The sequence below is a fragment of the Orcinus orca genome, chromosome 13, assembly GCF_937001465.1.
Source record: "Orcinus orca chromosome 13, mOrcOrc1.1, whole genome shotgun sequence".
In the NCBI taxonomy this organism is placed as follows: domain Eukaryota; kingdom Metazoa; phylum Chordata; class Mammalia; order Artiodactyla; family Delphinidae; genus Orcinus; species Orcinus orca.
Genome location: NC_064571.1, coordinates 56,509,558 through 56,529,044, shown reverse-complemented (window position 1 = coordinate 56,529,044; position 19,487 = coordinate 56,509,558). Strand labels below are relative to the sequence as shown.

General features: G+C 37.3%; 1 protein-coding gene across 3 annotated transcripts in view; it reads right to left on the bottom strand.

Moving 5' to 3' along the window:
• THADA (THADA armadillo repeat containing) overlaps positions 1-19,487 on the bottom strand; it is a 314,026-nt gene that overhangs the window by 271,674 nt on the left and 22,865 nt on the right. For all 3 annotated transcript variants that reach the window (XM_033419175.2, XM_033419174.2, XM_033419176.2), the window contains 5 exons: positions 18,162-18,859; positions 16,379-16,530; positions 15,301-15,456; positions 14,479-14,601; positions 8,853-8,976 (listed from right to left, as the gene is read on the bottom strand). In XM_033419175.2, the coding sequence (XP_033275066.2) occupies positions 8,853-8,976; positions 14,479-14,601; positions 15,301-15,456; positions 16,379-16,530; positions 18,162-18,859 (1,253 nt within the window). The remainder of the gene's footprint in view (positions 1-8,852; positions 8,977-14,478; positions 14,602-15,300; positions 15,457-16,378; positions 16,531-18,161; positions 18,860-19,487) is intronic.

Sequence of the window (19,487 nt, the reverse complement as noted above, 5' to 3'; positions counted from 1 at the left end):
AGTTTTCCCAGCACCACTTATTGAAGAGAATGTCTTTTCTCCATTGTATATTCTTGCCTCCTTTGTTGCAGATTAACTGACCATAAGTGAATCAGTTTATTTCTGGGCTTTTTATCCTGTTCCATTGATCTATGTGTCTGTTTTTGTGCCAGTACCATACTTTTTTGATGACTGTAGCTTTGTAGTATAGTCTGAAGTCAGGAAAAGCGATTCCTCCAGCTCTATTCTTCTTTCTCAAGATTGTTTTCGCTGTTCGGGGGTCTTTCGTGTTTTCATACAAACTTAAAAATTTTTTATTCTAGTACTGTGAAAAATGCCATTGGTAATTTGGTAGGGATTGTACTGAATCTGTAGACTGCCTTGAGTATTATGGTCATTTCAACATTATTCATTCTTCCAATCCAAGAACATGGTGTATCTTTCCATCAGTTTGTGTCATCTTCAATTTCTTTCATGAGTGTCTTACAGTTTTGGGGGGTATAGGTCTTTTGCCTACTTAGGTAGGTTTATTCCTAGGTATTTTACCCTTTTTGATACAATGATAAATGGGATTGTTTCCTTAATTTCTCTTTCTGATATTTCACTGTTTGTGTATAGAAATACAACAGATTTCTGTATATTAATTTTGTATCCTACAACTTTACCAAATTCATTGATGAGCTCTAGTAGTTTTCAGGTAGTATCTTTAGGATTTTCTATGTATAGCAACATGTCATCTGCAAACAGTAACAGTCTTACTTCTTTTCCAATTTGGATTCCTTTTATTTCTTTTTCTTTTTCTGACTGCTGTGGCTAGGACTTCCAAAACTATGTTGAATAAAAGTGGCGAGAGTGGGCATTCTTGTCTTGCTCCTGATCTTAGAGGAAATGCTTTTTGCGTTTCACCATTGAGTATGATGTTAGCTGTGGGTCCATCATATATGGCCTTTATTATGTTGAGGTATGTTCTCTCTATGCCTACTTTCTGAAGAGTTTTTATCATAAAAGTTTTACCATAAAAACAAAAGGGGGGAAAATAAGACCTACAAAAACAAATCCAAAACAATTAATAAAATGGCAATAAGAACATAACATATCAATAATTACCTTAAATGTAAATGGACTAAATGCTCGAACCAAAAGACACAGACTGGCTGAATGGATACAAAAACAGGACCCATATATATGCTGCCTATGAGAAACTCATACAGCTCTAGAGACACATATAGACTGAAAGTGAGGGGATAGAAAAACATATTCCACATGAATGGAAATCAAAAGAAAGCCAGAGTAGCAATACTAGCATCAGATAAAATAGACTTTAAAATAAAGACTGTCACAAGAGACAAAGAAGGACACTACATAATGATCAAAGGATCAATCCAAGAAGGAGATATAACAACGGTAAATATATATGCACCCAATATTGGAGCACCTCAATATATAAGGCAAATGTTAACAGACATAAAAGGAGAAATTGGCAGTAACACAATAATAGTGGGGGACTTTAACACCTCACTTACATCAATGGACAGATTATCCAGAAAGAAAATCAATAAGGAAACACAGGACTTAAATGACACATTAGACCACATGGACTTCATTGATATTTAAAGAGCATTCCATCCGAAAGAAGCAGAGTCCACATTCTTTTCAAGAGTACATGGAACATTCTCCAGGATAAAATACATGCTAGGCCACAAAGCAAGCCTTGGTAAATTTAAGAAAACTGAAATCATATCAAGCATCTTTTCTGACCACAACGTTATAAGGCTAGAAATCAACTACAAGAAAAACACTGCAAAATTCAAACACATAGAGGCTAAACAATATGCTACTAAACAACCAATGGATCACTGAAGAAATCAAAAAATACCTAGAGACAAACAAAAGGAAATAAGTAGTTTTTAAAGATTTGTTTAAAACTATTTCATTCTCTTTCAAAAAGTTATATATTATTATACAAGACACCTAAGTTATTTTTCAAATAAACAAGTACAAACAAATAAATTCAGGAATACATCTTTTAAAAAACCTTCATAAACTTTCTTGTCCTAGAATCCAAAGGCCTACCATGTCTTAGGTGAACTGACATAGAATAATCAATACAATGACATATCCTTTAAATAATTTAAAAATCTGCCTGTTTGATTTGAATCTTATTCAAATATGTAGTTTTCCCTAGGCATCCATTCAACTACATGTATTACTTGCACTTAGGTTTGGTTGACTGAAGGAATCAGAGTGGAGGATGGAAGAGGAGGCAGTGATGTAAACAAAACAGAATGTGGGCTTCCCTGGTGGTGCAGTGGTTGAGGGCCCGCCTGCTGATGCAGGGGACGTGGGTTCGTGCCCCGGTCCAGGAGAATCCCACGTGCCGTGGAGTGGCTGGGCCCGTGAGCCATGGCCGCTGGGCCTGCGCGTCCAGAGCCTGTGCTCCGCGGCAGGAGAGGGGCCCGCGTACCGCAAAAAAAAAAAAAACCCAGAATGTTAGGTCTCCCTCAAATAAATACCCGAGTAGGTTGATTACTCTGTGAATTTCCTATTATAACACAGATAATCATAATTGATGGATAAGTTGAGGTATCTGCATTGCCCATAGTCTATTATAAGAATATTACCCCCCATTTTTTTTTGTTTGTTTCTTTGTTTTGTTGTTGTTGTTGTTGTTTTTTACGGTACGCAGGCCTCTCACTGTTCTGGCCTCTCCCGTTGCGGAGCACAGGTTCCGGATGCTCAGGCTCAGCGGCCATGGCTCACAGGCCCAGCCGCTCCGCGGCATGTGGGATCTTCCCAGACCGGGGCATGAACCCGTGTCCCCTGCATTGGCAGGTGGACTCTCAACCACTGCGCCACCAGGGAAGCCCTAGTTTTTTTTTTAATAAAGATTGACTGTTACAAAAAAAAAAAAGGTTATAATTACTATCAATATGGAATAATCATTTCAGTGTTTAATATACAAATGTGTGAACAGGTTGATTTTTTTAAAGTAACATTTACATTATTAACCACTGAAATAAACGATTATATTTATTGAAAAAAAAAAAGACATATCCTAATACCATTCCTGGGCATCAACAGTAAAGAAGGAATCTTTTTGCCATTCAGGCAAAAAGTTCAATTCATCTACAACGTGGAAAATATCAGGCTGGCTTCACTCTTTGCCACAGCAGTATGTAGTGCTAGAAGAGAGTGGAACAATGCTTACCAAATCCTTAGGGAGAAAAGGGGTGATGAAAATCTACATATCAAAATCCCATTCCAGTATCAAGTATAACAGCAATATAAACATTTTTGAATGTGCAAGAAATTAAGAACAACATTTTCCCAAAAGCTCTTCTCAAAAAAAGATGAATTTCAACCAACAAAGAAATTAACAGAAAAACTATCACTAAAGAATGATGACAGTCACCAAATCTATTTAATTCTTAAGGCTAAGAGTAAACCTATGGGAATAATGGATTTCATAGCAGGATGTGAAGAACCTTTAACATTTAATGAATTAACCCCTCATAATACCTGAAAACATTCCTATGCTTAATTAGAGGAATGTTGCTCAATATAAATCAGCATGTGAATTCATTTAATCTTAACTCGCAAGTTAGTCCAACCCTGTGAAATTCATAGGGCAAGCAAATGAAGTTTTTGTCACTTCAATCACACCTCTGCTCAAATCTGCCTCTTCTTTTCCAATTCGGACACCTTTCATTTCTTTTTCTTACCTAATTCCTCTGGCTAAAACTTCTGGTACAACCGTGAATAGCAGCAGTGAAAGTAAGCATCTGTGTCTTGCTCCTGATCATAGGGGAGGAACTTTCTTTCGGTCTTTCACCATTGAATATGGTGTTGTCTATGGGCTTTTCATGAGTGTCCTTTATCATAATGAGAAAGTTCTCTTCTATTCCTAGTTTGCTAAGTGTTTATTTGTCTAAAAGGGTGTGGAATTTTGTCAATACTTTTTCTCCATTGAGATTATCATGTTTTTTTTTCTTTTGTTCTAATGTAGTGCATTATATTTACTATATTTTCTTATGCTGAAACACCCTTGCGTTCCTGGGATAAATTCCACTTACTTAGTCATGGTATATAATACTTTTAATATGCTGTTGGATTTGGTTTTCTAGCATTTTCTTGAGAATTTCTGCACCTATATTTATATAAGATACAGCTGTAGTTTTCTTGTGGTATCAGAGTGATGCTGGCTTCATAGAATGAGTTAGGAAATGTTCCTTCCTCCAATTTTTTAAGTTTGAGAAGGAATGGCATTAATTCTTCTTTAAATGTTTGGCAGAATATACCAATGAAGCCACTCCCCTTGGACTTTTCTTTGCTGAGAGCTTTTCTTTTGAGAGGCTTTTGACTCCATCTCTTTATTTGTTATAGGTCTGTTCAAATTTTCTACTTCTTGAGTCAGCAATTTGTATATTACTAGGAATTTGTCCATTTCATGTAGGTTACCTAATTTATTAGAAATACAATATAATTGTTCACAGTACTGTCTTATAATCTTTCTTATTTCTGTAAGGTCAGTAGAAATGTCTCTAATTTTATTTCTGATTTTAGTGATTTACATCTTTTTTTTATTCTTAGTATAGCTAAAACTTTGTCAATTTTGTTGATCTTAAAAAAAACAACAACTTCTGGTTTTGCTGATTCTCTGTATTGTTTTTCTATTCTCTATTTCATTTATCTCCATTCTCTCCATTCTAATCTTTATTACTTCCTTCTTTCTGTAACTGTGGGGTAAGTATGCTCTTCTTTTTCTAACTCCATGAGGTGTAAAGTTAGGTTATTGATTTGAGATCTTTTTTTCTTACATAATGTAGGCATTTACAGTTATATAAATCTCTCTATTAGCAGTGCTTTTGCTTCATCCTATAAGTTTTGGTAAGTTGTGTTTTTGTTTTCTTTCCTCTCAAAGTATTTTCTAATTTCCCCTTTGACCCATTGGTTAGTTAAGAGCTCTGCTCAAATTGGAAGCCTTCTCTGACATGATCGTATGAAAGAGCTATTACTCCCAAACTCCCAGGCACTCTATACTTCCCTGCACTTTTCTTCTTGAAATATTTTTTCATACTACTTATCTCCATCTGAAATTCTACGTATCACTTGTTGACTTACTTAGTCTATCTTCACTAATGTCTAAGCTCTAAAATGGGAAGCACTCTGTTTTGTATACCATGTATCCTTGGCACTAAATAAATTATTTGTTGAACAAGCCCATTTTTTTTTTTTTTTTTTTTTTTTTTCGGTAAGCGGGCCTCTCACTGTTGTGGCCTCTCCCGTTGCGGAGCACAGGCTCCGGACACGCAGGCTCAGCGGCCATGGCTCACGGGCACAGCCGCTCCGCGGCACGTGGGATCTTCCCGGACCGGGGCACGAACCCGCGTCCCCTGCATCGGCAGGCGGACTCTCAACCACCGCGCCACCAGGGAAGCCCTGAACAAGCCCTTTTAATCTAATTGTGGAATCCAATTTTTCACCATGAATATTGTGACATTTTATTCCAAATGAGAAAGATGTATGTGGCTTATTCTTCTTGAACTAGGACATACTTGAGGAAAGGCAAAAGCCATTTTAACTAATCCCAAATCACAGTCTTTCTATAAAATAATATAAAAACCTACATTAGTATTCTTGAGATAAAGATGAAGAATGAGTTTACATTTCCTATCCTGTATTTTTCAGTCATGCTTCTTTAGCCTCCTTTACAGTTAATGGGTACAGTATGGTTTGTTCTATTTACATTACTTCCCAGTTGTTTAATTAACATCATTACTGTGCCATCAGTCACTGCCCAATTATACATGACTCATTCATTAGAAAGATGACACAGGTTTTTCACTTTTAAAGTATATTTAAATATATTAAACTATTCTCTCAATTGAAAAATTACCAGTATAATTCAGCCTAGATATTTCCCATACAGCTAGGTGTTAACTATAAATACAGGAATGCACAGAAAACTTTTTGTTAAATGGATAATCAATCACTCTCAGGTAAAACCTTATTTTCTAAATTCAGTTGTAGTACCACTGAAATTCCCTAAACTGATGGGTATTCCTGTATTCATTTTCTGTGGATGCTGTAACATATTACCATGACCTTGGTGGCTTAAAACCACATAAATTTATTTTCTCACAGTTCTGGAAGCCAGAAGTCTGAAATCAAGGTGTCTGTAGGGCCATGCTCTCTCTCAAGTCTCTAAGGGAGAATTCATTCCTCATCTCTTTCAGCTTCTGGTGGCTGCCAGCATTTCCTGGCTTATAGCCACAGCATGCCAATCTCTATCACCACTGTCACAATGACTCCTACTTTTCTTTTTGTCACATTTCCCTCTGCCTCCCTCTTACAATGCCACTTGCAGTGGCATTAAGGCCCATCCAGATAATCCAAGATTATCTCATTTTAAGATCTTTAATTTAATCATATCTTAAAAAACCCCTAAATAAGTAAGGTGTTAATTTTTTTTTAATTTTTTTTTGTGTGGTACGCGGGCCTCTCACTGTTGTGGCCTCTTCCATTGCGGAGCACAGGCTCCGGATGCGCAGGCTCAGCGGCCATGGCTCACAGGCCCAGCCACTCCGCAGCATGTGGGATCTTCCCGGACCGGGGCATGAACCCGTGTCCCCCGCATCGGCAGGCGGACTCTCAACCACTGCACCACCAGGGAAGCCCAATAAGTAAGGTTTAAATAAGTAAGGTTCACTTTCACAAGTTCTAAGGATTTGGTACAGGTTTCTTTTGGAGGTCATTTTTTGTCCTACTACACTTACTTAATCAGGTGATCCAATTTATCAAGAATAATGGGACAAACTAACATCATGTATCTCCTGTTACCATGCCCTGAGAAAGAAACTATATCACCTATGCAGTATTCCTGCCAAAAATGCATAACATGAATCAAGTCATAAGAAAACAATCAGACAAACCCAAACTGAGATACATTCTTCCAAAATATTAATGTCATGAAATAAGAAAATTTCCAAATTGAAAGAGGTTCAAGATGCATAACAATTAAATGCAATGTGTGACCTTAGACTGGTTCCTGGATTGTGGGGAAAAATTTTTTTTTTACAAAAAGCCACTTATTAGGACAACTGGTACAATTTGAATATGGATTGTATATTAGATAACAGCATTGTATCAACATTAATTCCTGAATTTGATCATTGTGTTATGGTTAGAAAATTAATGAGAGGGCTTCCCTGGTGGCGCAGTGGTTAAGAATCCGCCTGCCAATGCAGGGGACACGGGTTCGAGCCCTGGTTCAGGAAGATCCCACATGCCGCGGAGCAACTAAGCCCGTGCGCCACAACTACTGAGTCTGCGCTCTAGGGCCCGCGAGCCACAACTACTGAACCCGAGTGCCACAACTACTGAAGCCCATGTGCCTAGAGCCCATGCTCCACAAGAGAAGCCACCGCAATGAGAAGCCCACACACCGCAACCAAGAGTAGCCCCCTCTCTCCGCAACTAGAGAAAAGCCTGCACACAGCAATGAAGACCCAACGCAGCCAAAAATAAAATAAATTTTTTAAAGAAAGAAAATTAATGAGAGAGAAACAGTGAGGTAAAGCAAATATCGCAAAATAACTTACGAATCTAAGTAGAGGGTTCATGGCTGAACTATTCTTGAAACTTTGTTTATTCACTGAACTATTCTTGAAACTTTGCTGTTAGTTTCAACTTTTTCAAAACAAAAACTTGAAAAAACTGGTTTTCTTCAAATGAAGCAAGTCTGTATTAACAGCAAATAACTGCCAAAAAATTATACTTTGCCTAAAAATTTAAACTAAAAAGTCCAACTATAAAGTTTCCTGGTCCTTTGGCCATTCCCTCCAAAAGAGCAGTACATTTTCCTGTTTGTCCACCGTCAAGCAAGACTGAGCACAAACAAGAAATCATCATTAAAATACACATACATTCATGTATGGAGATAAAAAGAATCATTTCTTGTCAAAAAGGAAAATAAGGGCTTCCCTGGTGGTGCAGTGGTTGGGAATCCGCCTGCCAATGCAGGGGACACGGGTTCGAGCCCTGGTCCGGGAAGAACCCACATGCTGCGGAGCAGCTGAGCCCTGTGCGACACAACTACTGAGCCTGTGCTCTAGAGCCCGCGAGCCACAATTGCTGAAGCCCGTGCATCTGGAGCCTGTGCTCCACAGCGGGAGAGGCCACTGCAATGAGGGGCCCATGCAGTGCAGTGAAGAGTAGCCCCCGCTCGCGGCAACTAGGGAAAGCCTGTGTGCATTAATGAAGACACAACACAGCCAAAAATAAATAAATAATTTTTTTTTTAAAAAAGGAAAATAAAACAACGCAAAGAAAGAAGTTAAATATTCATCCTGTTGAGTACCCCACAGAGGAGATACAAAGGGTATGATTAAACCAGAATGCCTGGAAATGACATCCTTATATTGTCTTTCCAAAACCAGATTCAGACTTATGAAACAGACAGCGTATAAGGGAAACCACATTTTAACCACAGAGACTCACTGAGGAATGTTATACATAAGAGAAACTATTATTATTTTAATTTTTTAAACTTAGAGAACAGATTGGGCACTATCCTAAAATAGCAATATACAAATTAGGGGAATGAGGGCAGCAACTCATCTCATAATAAGCATAATCCATGAAAACTCTAGTTTCGGGTCAGCAAATAACAATCACTGTAAAGTTTCTCTCCCTTATGCCCCTTACTGGCAAATTGAATTATGTCCAAATAAGAATTATATAATGAGACTTACACCTTCGATAAGAATCTAAACAAAAGACAACAAACCTGAAACTTCAAGTAAAACAAAATATTGAAAAAGTATGTTTTCCAAGAAAACAAATACTTTCCCCAAACATGATTGAAAACTTACCTTCTGGCACAGGAAAAACTTCAGCTATTGAGCCTAAAATGGTTAAAGCTGAAAATCTAGTTGGGTAGGAAGAGCCAGGAAATAATGCTTCAAAAAGACTGTTGCAAATGGATGACATGAAATTCTAAAAAAAAAAATTACAGTAAATATAATTGAGCTAACTCACAATAGGTTATCTTGAAAGTATCACTACTATTACTCTGAAGAGTGATATTTTTTCTAATTTAGAGAGAAAAGATTTTTTAAAACAATATTAGTTTTTCACTTTGCTTGACAATTCAGATTGGCACCCTTGACCATGAGCTCATGACTTCAGTGAACCCTATCTTTGTAGAGTCAACAAGAAGTACAGAAGAAAACGAAAACACTAATTTAAAGAGATATGTGTGCCCCCATGTTCACTGCAGCATTATTTACAACAGTCAAGATATAGAAACAACGTAAGTGTCCAAGGATGGATAAACAGATAAATAAATCAGACAGAAAAAGACAAAGACTTAATGATCTCTCTTTTATATAGAATTAAAAAATTAAAAACAAAAACCAACCTCATAAATACAGAGAACAGACTGGTGGCTGCCAGGGGTCGGGTGGGGGAGGACTTGGAAAAATGGGTGAATAGAGTCAAAAGATACAAACTTCCAGATATAAAATAAAATAAAGAGGTCATGGGCTGTAATGTATAGTAGAGTGACTATAGTTAATACTACTACATTGTATATTTGAAAGCTGCTAAGAAAAAAAACTTTTTCTAACTTTGTATGGTGACAAATGTTAACTAGACTTAATGTGGTAATCATGTCCCAATATATACAAATGTCTAACCACTGTGTTGTACACCTGAAACTATTATGTCAATTATACCTGATTTAAGTTAAAAAAACAACAACAACAAAAAGTACAATTCTAAATGTAGTCCAGACCAGAAAAAACATTTTTCTGGTGAAAACATGATCCATTCTGCCCTGACTTGTGTTAAAGTTGTATGAATATTGATTTTCTTCACCAGAAGCATTCAGGCATCAAAGGTATATATACTTTTTTTTAAAGTTTTAAAATGACCAAAGACATATCCAATATATACTACTTGATACATTTGATAAATACTTGGTATCTGGCTATAATGACATATTTCATGACAAAGATCTAGCTATTCCACTGTCTTCTATCTGCCTCTCTGAGACTCCTATTCTACCTTTCTGTTTATACAAATGATTAGAAATGAAAACTTTTAGTAAAATGCAATAAAAAAAGCAATGTGGGAAATAGTTTATCCAGGATAAAGTCTTCTTCCTCTAATTAAAAACAATAATAATTTCTCCATAAGACCAAAGGAAAAACATATAAGGAAAAGCTGTGATTCTCAAGCCTCTCATACACTGCTATGCCCTGACAACATATATTTGTAACTAAGCAGCATAGAAGCAGCCCTAGTCCCAACCATCTTTAGATAGGATTCCTGCATTCATTTCCTTGGTTAAGGACATACAATCTTGGGGATTTATCCTGTAGGCCCTTACAAGCCCTAAGTAAGAGCTTACTAGTTTATTAATTCTATTGGGTTTCAAAGGAATAGGGTAGTTATTGAAAATATCCCAGTTAAACTAGTGTTAATTATAAATGAGTAGTATTGTATTCACATTAAATGGCAACAAGTTCATCCTTTAGGATTTATCTTATCCTAACTGCACTGTCAATTGTATTTTCAGATATAGTTGTTCTTTCCCTCAACCAGACTGTAACCACAATGGAGGCAGGAACCACAATTTGGACATTTATGTCCTGAACACACTGTACTACACACATAGTAAGGGCTCAATATATGCTCTAGTCCCTTTTAATGTCCTTGGTGAGGATTCCAGATACCATGGCCTAGCATTCAAAACTCTCTGCTACCCATCCCCAAATTGATTTTCTAACTCATTTCCCATTATTCAATTCCTCTGTCCGGGGACTTCCCTGGTGGTACAGTGGTTAAGAATCTGTCTTCCAATGCAGGGGACACGAGTTCGATCCCTCACTGGGGAACTAAGATCCCACATGCCGTGGAACTCGCATGCTGCAACAACTGAGCCCAAGTGCTCTAGAGCCCACGTGCCACAACTAGAGAGATCGTGTACTCTAGAGCCCACATACCACAATGAGAGAGAAGCCTGCACGCCGCAAGAAAGAGCCTGCGCACTGCAACGAAAGATCCTGCATGCTGCAACTAAGACCCAACACAGCCAAATAAATAAATAAATATTTTTTAAAAAAACAAAGAGTTAAAAAAAAAAAAGGACTCTGTGCTTCCAATGCAAGGGGCATGGGTTTGATCCCTGGTTGGGGGACTAAGATCCCACATAATGTGGGGCGTGGCCAAAAAAAAAAATCCTCTGTCCCTCAAGTATCTTATATGTCATTCATACTAGTGAATTCACCATTCTCCAAATTTTCCCTGTACTCTCTTACCTCCAAGCCTTCCCTCAAGCTGGTACTAGGGAAGAAACTATTCCGATTTGGTTGTCCAGAGCAGATATAGATTGTAGTCAGGCTCTACCACTTCCTGGCTGAGGACCCTTGGATAGTTTGCTCATTCAACTTTTCCAAGCTTCACTTATCTCACTTGTTAAGTGAGGATAATAATGCCTATCTCACAGTTTCATTATTAAAGATTAAAGGAGAACACGGATCTAAAGCATTTTATATTTGAAAGTACTCTAGCTAACATATTTTTAAGTACTCTATTATACTAGAGTATGAAATAACCTCCTTCACTAGACTAGAAGACACCTTTTCCCACTCATAGCCTTCTCTTCTCCCAGCACTTAGTCTGTTGACTGGCACTGAGTCCACCACACACCGCACACGACACCCACTATTCTAATGACGATGATACAACAGTTCCGAAGTTGCAACCTCCAAAAGCCACAAGAGCCTACAGGTGGGAGAAAATATCAGAACTATGAGACTGACTCAGATCAAGACTCTAAAGGACTAGTTTTCAAAAAATATATATTCATAAGCAAAACGAAGAAACCACGCATACATGAAAATTCAGAATGTCACACCACAAAATCAGTTTTGTGTTTCTAAGTACCTAATTGAGATTTCACAAATGTCATTTTATCCCCTGCAAAAAGAAGCAAGGTGTTTCTGAGATCATCTAGCAATGATCTAAAAAGGGCTAAAACATAACTGTTACACACACACAGTAAATGCTCTATACTCTAGTTACTTTTAATGATGCCCAGGAAGGCTTTTTAGAGTGATCTAGAGTTTGCAAAGAACATTTCTTGTTTAATCCTCAAAACCAACCATTTCAGAGAGGTTACTCATCCCACTTATAGCTAAGTAGACTCATGAAAGTAAGCCAAGTATTCAGTGGCAGAATTGTTACTGATCATGTCCTTCAAGTTTAGGTTGTGACTTTCTCATCTTTTGTTGTTGAGATTTTACGAAGATGAAGCTGATTTCAGCTTTGTATAGGAATGTTCTTCTTTAGATGATTTTTAACCTTTAGTAGGTAGTAAGTATAGCATGGTTCCAATATATCACTTATTATACTTGTTTCCCTAAATGAAATAAAATAGATGAGCTCTGTCCTCTATCTGGGTCTTAGGAGAAAATAAGCATCTGCTTCTGAGAGGAAAGATTTGGAGTAAGAAACCAGTGAAAGCTCATTCTGTTCCGATGGGACAGAAATTGAAGGTGGTCAAGCTGAGCCCTGGCCCAGACTGGAGCTGCTATAACTGGGGATCCATCCATGACATTAACCTGGTGCCCTGAAATCCAGTCCTATTCTTCAAGTTCACTCCAAAAAACAGGATAGAGAGGAAGCTCTGTAACTGGACCATGGGCCAGGAGTCACAAACATCAAGCTACTGTTAAATCATGTTAGATGAAAGGGGAAACACACTCAGATGCAGCAGTCATCTACCCCGGGGAGGGGTGGAGGAATCAGGGCTGCCAATTACCTTTTTTTAAAGTACTAAATTCATCTGGCTCACATAAGCTGTAAAACATCGAGGTTAGCTCATTAATGTTATTCTATTTTTTTAGCATCTTTATTGGAATATAATTGCTTTACAATAGTGTGTTAGTTTCTGCTGTATAACAAAGTGAATCAGCTATACATATACATATATCCCCATATCTCCTTGCTCTTGTGTCTCCCTCCCACCCTCCCTATCCCACCCCTCTAGGTGGTCACAAAGCACCGAGCTGATCTCCCTATGCTATGCTTCCCACTAGCTATCTATTTTACAATTGATAGTGTATATATGTCCATGCCACTCTCTCACTTTGTCCCAGCTTACCCTTCGCCCTCCCCGTGTCCTCTAGCCCATTCTCTACGTCTGAGTCTTTATCCCTGTCCAGTCCCTAGGTTCTTTAGAACAATTTTTAATTTTTTTAGATTCCATATATATGTGTGTGTTAGCATAAGGTATTTGTTTTGTCTCTTTCTGACTTACTTCATTCTGTATGACAGTCTCTAGGTCCATCCGATACCTCATTACAAATAACTCAATTTCGTTTCTTTTTATGGCTGAGTAATATTCCATTGTATATATGTGCCACATCTTCTTCACCCATTCATATGTTGATGGACACTTAGGTTGCTTCCATGTCCTGGCTATTGTAAATAGAGCTGCAATGAACATTGTGGTACATGACTCTTTTCGAATTAGGGTTTTCTCAGGGTATACGCCCAGTAGTGGCATTGCTGGGTCATATGGTAGTTCTATTTTTAGTTTGTTAAAGGAAACTCCATACTGTTCTCCATAGTGGCTGTATCAATTTACATTCCCACCAACAGTGCAAAAGGGTTCTCTTTTCTCCACACCTTCTCCAGCATTTATTGTTTGTAGATTTTTTGATGATGGCCATTCTGACTGGTGTGAGGTGATACCTCATTGTAGTTTTGATTTGCATTTCTCTAATGATTAGTGATGTTGAGCATCCTTTCATGTGTTTGTTGGCAGTCTGTATATCTTCTTTGGAGAAATGTCTATTTAGGTTGTCTGCCCGTTTTTGGATTGGGTTGTTTGTTCTTTTGATATTGAGCTGCATGAGCTGCTTGTAAATTTTGGAGATTAATCCTTTGTCAGTTGCTTCATTTGCAAATATTTTCTCCCATTCTGAGGGTTGTCTTTTCGTCTTGTTTATGGTTTCCTTTGCTGTGCAAAAGCTTTTGAGTTTCATTAGGTCCTATTTGTTTATTTTTGTTTCCATTTCTCTAGGAGGTGGGTCAAAAAGGATCTTGCTGTGATTTATGTCAAAGTGTTCTGCCTATGTTTTCCCCTAAGAGTTTTACAGTGTCTGGCCTTACATTTAGGTCTTTAATCCATTTTGAGTTTATTTTTGTGTATGGTGTTAGGGAGTGTTCTAATTTCATTCTTTTACATGTAGCTGTCCAGTTTTCCCAGAATGTTATTCTATAACAGACTTCAAGTCCAGCTCTGGTTCCGCAACTCAGGCTACCTTAAGAGAAGTTCCAAAGCACTAGAAGGAATATGTAAAACCCAGCTTGAAGGAAAAAAGCACAGAAATACTATTCACCAAGAGTATTTACTTCTCTTTAATGTTTATTCAAAATTGTTTTAGGTTTCTTAAAAATCTGTATATCTAGAAATTTATCACCTACCTTATATTGCTGTAAAGATACAGAAGGGTGCTGTCTGGTTAACTCATTCTCTGGTTCATGTTTGGATTTACTTTGTTCCAGTTTATAAAGTACCTGAGAACTTTCCTGTAACCTACAAAACAACTTTGAGAAGAAGAAAAATGAAGCATACATAAGCCACATTAACCTTAAACATCAGCTTAAAAGGCAAAGGAAGAACTTTCTAAATTCTTTAGACTAAAACGTCAGGGAAGGGGAATACTGGTTTTTAAACTCAACAGAAAATTAACCTTTACATTTTAAAAACCAAAAACCAAATATTACTGCAAATCAGAATCCACAGTCATAAAGCCACAGTTCTATTTCCTTTAGGTCAGCATGAACCTAAAGATGATATACTCACTTCTACTGTCTACCCACTCTTCACCCTAGAAGTGTATCAGGTGATTAATTCAAGCTGAATTATTCAATAATGACTATTTCTTGAGGCACTTACAGGAACAATAAAAATACAAAGACCTCCTTCCTCCTCTTACTAAAGTTTTCTTAAAATACCTTATACCCTGAAAACTCCAGTGCTAGATTTTTTTTTTCCTTTCAAAAAAAGAGTTCAAGGCTGACTTATTACACCAAAGTGAAAGGACTTTTCACTCTGGATTTTAACCCCAAATATGAACTTTATGGAATCACAGAACAAAGCGTTCACAGAAGGGCCATGAAGAGCTGTGGTACTCCAATCCCATGACCCTTATTCCCACACTCTCCTCGGATCTGGGCTCTTTTTAAAAATAATTCCAGAGCAAAGTTCACCACTTTCCTACACTTTCTGAGGAGAAATTTTACCTTTTTAAGAAGAGAACAAATCTGTTGCCGCACTCCTGGAGACTGACTGTTAAGATTGTATGTGATAAAGAACTGAATGCACTCCATTTCTTCTGTGGAAACAATTTCTGTGCTTCGATTACTTTCACAAAGCAAGCCTAACGTATCGATCCGTACCTAAAATACACCAAGCAATAAAATGTTAATTTTTCAATGAAATAAGCAAAGCCTAAACCACTTGACGGGTTTAATTATTTACACAGGCTACCAAAGGTGGGGGGGGAGGGAAGGTAAATCTCAGTTTACCCATGTGTACTTCAGAAAGGTTCCATAATCCCAAAGTTCCTGTGGTTATTTCCTATAAAATTATTTTATTAAATGTGTAAATTGGGTATTTTATTAAAGTCAAAAATCTTAGAGATTCTTATTCCACAGTAATGCTCAACTTCATTCTTTTTTCTCAGTGACCACTCTGCCCCAGGACCACATCATCTCACTCTCCAATTACTGTCTTGAACATCTCACTGGTTTCTTTTTGCTCCCACTCTGGAAACTCATATCTGTTTCCATTTATGCCACTTCCTGGCTGAAGGCAGAGTGGCTCTGCTTCCCAGTTACCAACTGGATAAAATCTGAAGTCTTCAACCAAGCATTGGAGGCTTCCATAAAATGGACAAAATACTCCACTCCTGCCAAACGATGTCTTTAGTCACCCTTCAGCCCTTGTTTACTGTGTCCTTCCATTTTGAGTAGGCGCCAGTGCTTCCCCTCCTCAGATCACATTTATCACTTTCCTACTCAACCACCATCTATACTCAGATCAATCTCTTCTAAGCTTCCCCAGTCTTTATGCATAAAGGTACACTTGTATCTGCATTGTCTTTTAAGAGTTTCCAGTTGTCTTAGGCAGGTTTCCTTATTCTCTCAACTAAACTTTAAGCAGCCTGAGTGCAATGTCTATACTCTTCCCTTTCTATTCATCCTTCTTATGGAGCCCTTAAAACAGTGCTGGGCATAATGTAGGGGCTTCTATATCGCACTGTTAAATGAATCAGGGATCTACCGCATGTATGAATTCCCAGTTATTTTGTTTACTTACTTGGCAGTGCTGATGAATTAAGCCTTGCTTTATTCTTGCACTGGACACAAGGTCCCTCCAGGCATCAGTTGCAGACTGAAGATGTCCATGAGCTCTAGCTGTTCGTAGACAAGCCATCAAAGCTCCCAGAGCCCCTCTGCTGTCATAAGACCCTAAGGATGGAAAAGATTACTCTTGGCTCAAAACACAGTACCAAGACCACCACTGTGCTATTTAAAAACTACAAAATTCACATGTTTCCAGTTAACATTTCAAGAAACAAAAATCATATTTTAAGCTAAATTCTAACATGAATTAGTGTTTCTATTATAAAATCATTATTGAAAAGGATTTAATAGTTCTTAAATCAATAATTTCAGTAAGCATAATCCACTTACTGTTAACTTAAAAAAATCATAATTTTTGGCTAATATTTTTACCTTTCCCTTGACAGAAAATAGACCATCAAGTCAATCAGGAAAAAAATCAAGTGAAGAAATATTTATCTTTTTTTTTTTTTTTTTTTTGTGGTACGCGGGCCTCTCACTGTTGTGGCCTCTCCCGTTGCGGAGCACAGGCTCCGGACGCGCAGGCTCAGCGGCCATGGCTCACGGACCCAGCCGCTCCGCGGCACGTGGGATCTTCCCGGACCGGGATATGAACCCGTGTCCCCTGCATCGGCAGGCAGATTCTCAACCACTGCGCCACCAGGGAAGCCCATGAAGCAATATTTAAAACAATAAAAATAACTAAAATGACTTTCAGACGAAAATAGGAAAAACACTTCAGTGGCTAAAGACCATTATTTCTCTAAAAACAAACACTGAACCTCTCTGTATATTTTGGAGTTACTGTTTCTTCTTAGCAAAGGAGATAAAAGGGGGATCACAAAGAACCTGATGCTTTCAGAGTCCAGGACATCAGCCGTTACTAAGGGGACAGGGAGCTCTGGCTCACAGGACATCTTGATTTAAAATAAAGACTGCCTAGCTTCAGAACAGATTCACGGATCCTCAGCTTTAGACGGCTTCTCAAAAATGCAAGGATGATTTTTGTTAAAAATTATAAGTAAGGCTCATTTTTGTGTACAGGAATCAAATTTTCCAGCTATCTCATGGTTATTCTTTGAAGGATTGAAAGATTTTAACTTAAATTTTAGTTAGAAATACTCTTAAAATGTGGTGGAGGGTACCATATTCCTGCTTTGTTAAACAGAATATGATAATTTTAAGATTTACATGAGGAGTCAGGATCATCGTTTTATATCTTAATTACTAAATTATGCTTCAATGCAGTGATTCTTTCAAGGTTACTGAGTTTCAGCGGGATGTTTATGCTTATTCTAAAGGACCAGAGAGAGCTGTTTCCTGGGGTCATGCTTCTAAATTTTTTATCTCTTTCCCAGAGACAAATACTTGCTACTGCCAATTTACCTGTCTTTAACCTTGCCTAAAACAACTTTTAATTACTATTTCAATCACTTGAATAAGCAAATTATATAAAACACACAAACGTTTACTCCAGTCTGACAACCAAATAATAAAAACTTGGTAAAATGAATTAAAACCTAGTAATAAAGGAAACCTCATAATCATAACTGGGATCAATCCTTAGCCTGTAGAAATGACTTCAGCCAAAAAACTCTATTCAGCTAGGTATAGGAACATTCGTTTCAATCCAAAATTTCTATATTTAATATCCTCCTTTACTATTAACAGAAATGATAATATTTAAATTTGCCTAGGTACCTAAAGTTAAGCATCCTAACTAGAAATTACTAAAACAAAAAAATTCATTTTCTTACCAGTTTTAGCATCAGCAGAAGTCTGAAGAATCTTTACCATGTAGCTTAAGCTTTCAGGGTTGCAATTCAATAATTTTGGCAAGTAATAATCAATCACGTAAGATTTTTGATCCAGATTTCCTTCACACAGTATAAACAGGAGAGGAGAAACCCAAGTCTCATGCCACTTGTCAATCCAAGTGCTGTCAACAGCCTGGGATTTCAAACAACTCTTATGACTTTTAAACATGGTTTCCAAGAGGTCACTTGCATAAGGCACCAAGGACTGGTCCCCCATCACCTCTAAGATTTGCGATGGAATAGTTTTAGCTAATGCCAAAATATGTTCAATTCCTATGTAATCTACTAAACAACCAAGGCATGTGTACTTTCCTTTACTATGCCATTCCAATCGCAGAAGACTCTCAGTCAGTTGAAAAATGAAACCATCAGCAGCCAAATCTGAACCTGACTCTTGCAGGGCAAGCTGGTGCATTTGGAGAATATTTCTGAATATGGTTTTGGTTTGGTGTCTCAAAGCATCCAATGGATGTTCCCAGTGGGTATAGACATATTCCAAAAGTCTCCTAACCACATCTGAATTCCCATTCAGACGGTCCTTTAGGCTTGGGGAACTTGATTCAAGGACTTGTATAGCTGAATTAGTCCAAGATGCCAAAATTCTAGACAGAAACATTTCCAGAGTTGACTCCTTGATCCTGAAGAAAAATAAGTCATATTATTTTATACTGACTAGTAAAAGGAATTTCATTTTATAATCACTCAGACTTTAAAAATATCAATACAAAATATAAAGAATGATCAGAAAATTGAATCATTATTAAATTTACAACAAAAAATTACAAAGCCAAAACAGATCTCAAATTTGCATATGAATCTTTCCATTTCGTAAAAACTAATCCATAAAAGGACACAGGGAAACTTTTGCAGGTGATGGAAATGTTCATTATTTTGACTGAGATGCATCTTTCACAGGTGTTTTAAAATATACTGAGGGGCTAGGGAATATTAGTGGGAATGGGGCTTCTTTCTGGGGTAATGAAAATATTCTAAAGTTGACTGTGATGATAGCTGCACAACGCTGTAAATATACATACTAAAAAAAAATTGAACTACATGCTTTAAATAGGTGAATTATATGGTATGTAAATTATATCTCAATAAACCGTTATAAAATAAACAATGAAGAATAATTTTTAAATTACTTTAAAATATGCACAACTTATATCAAAAAAACACAAAATACAATCCAGTGAAGTCAGAAGACCTCATTACATTTCTGGTTTAGGTGCTTAAAAGCAATAGGCTATTAGGTAAGCAGTTACT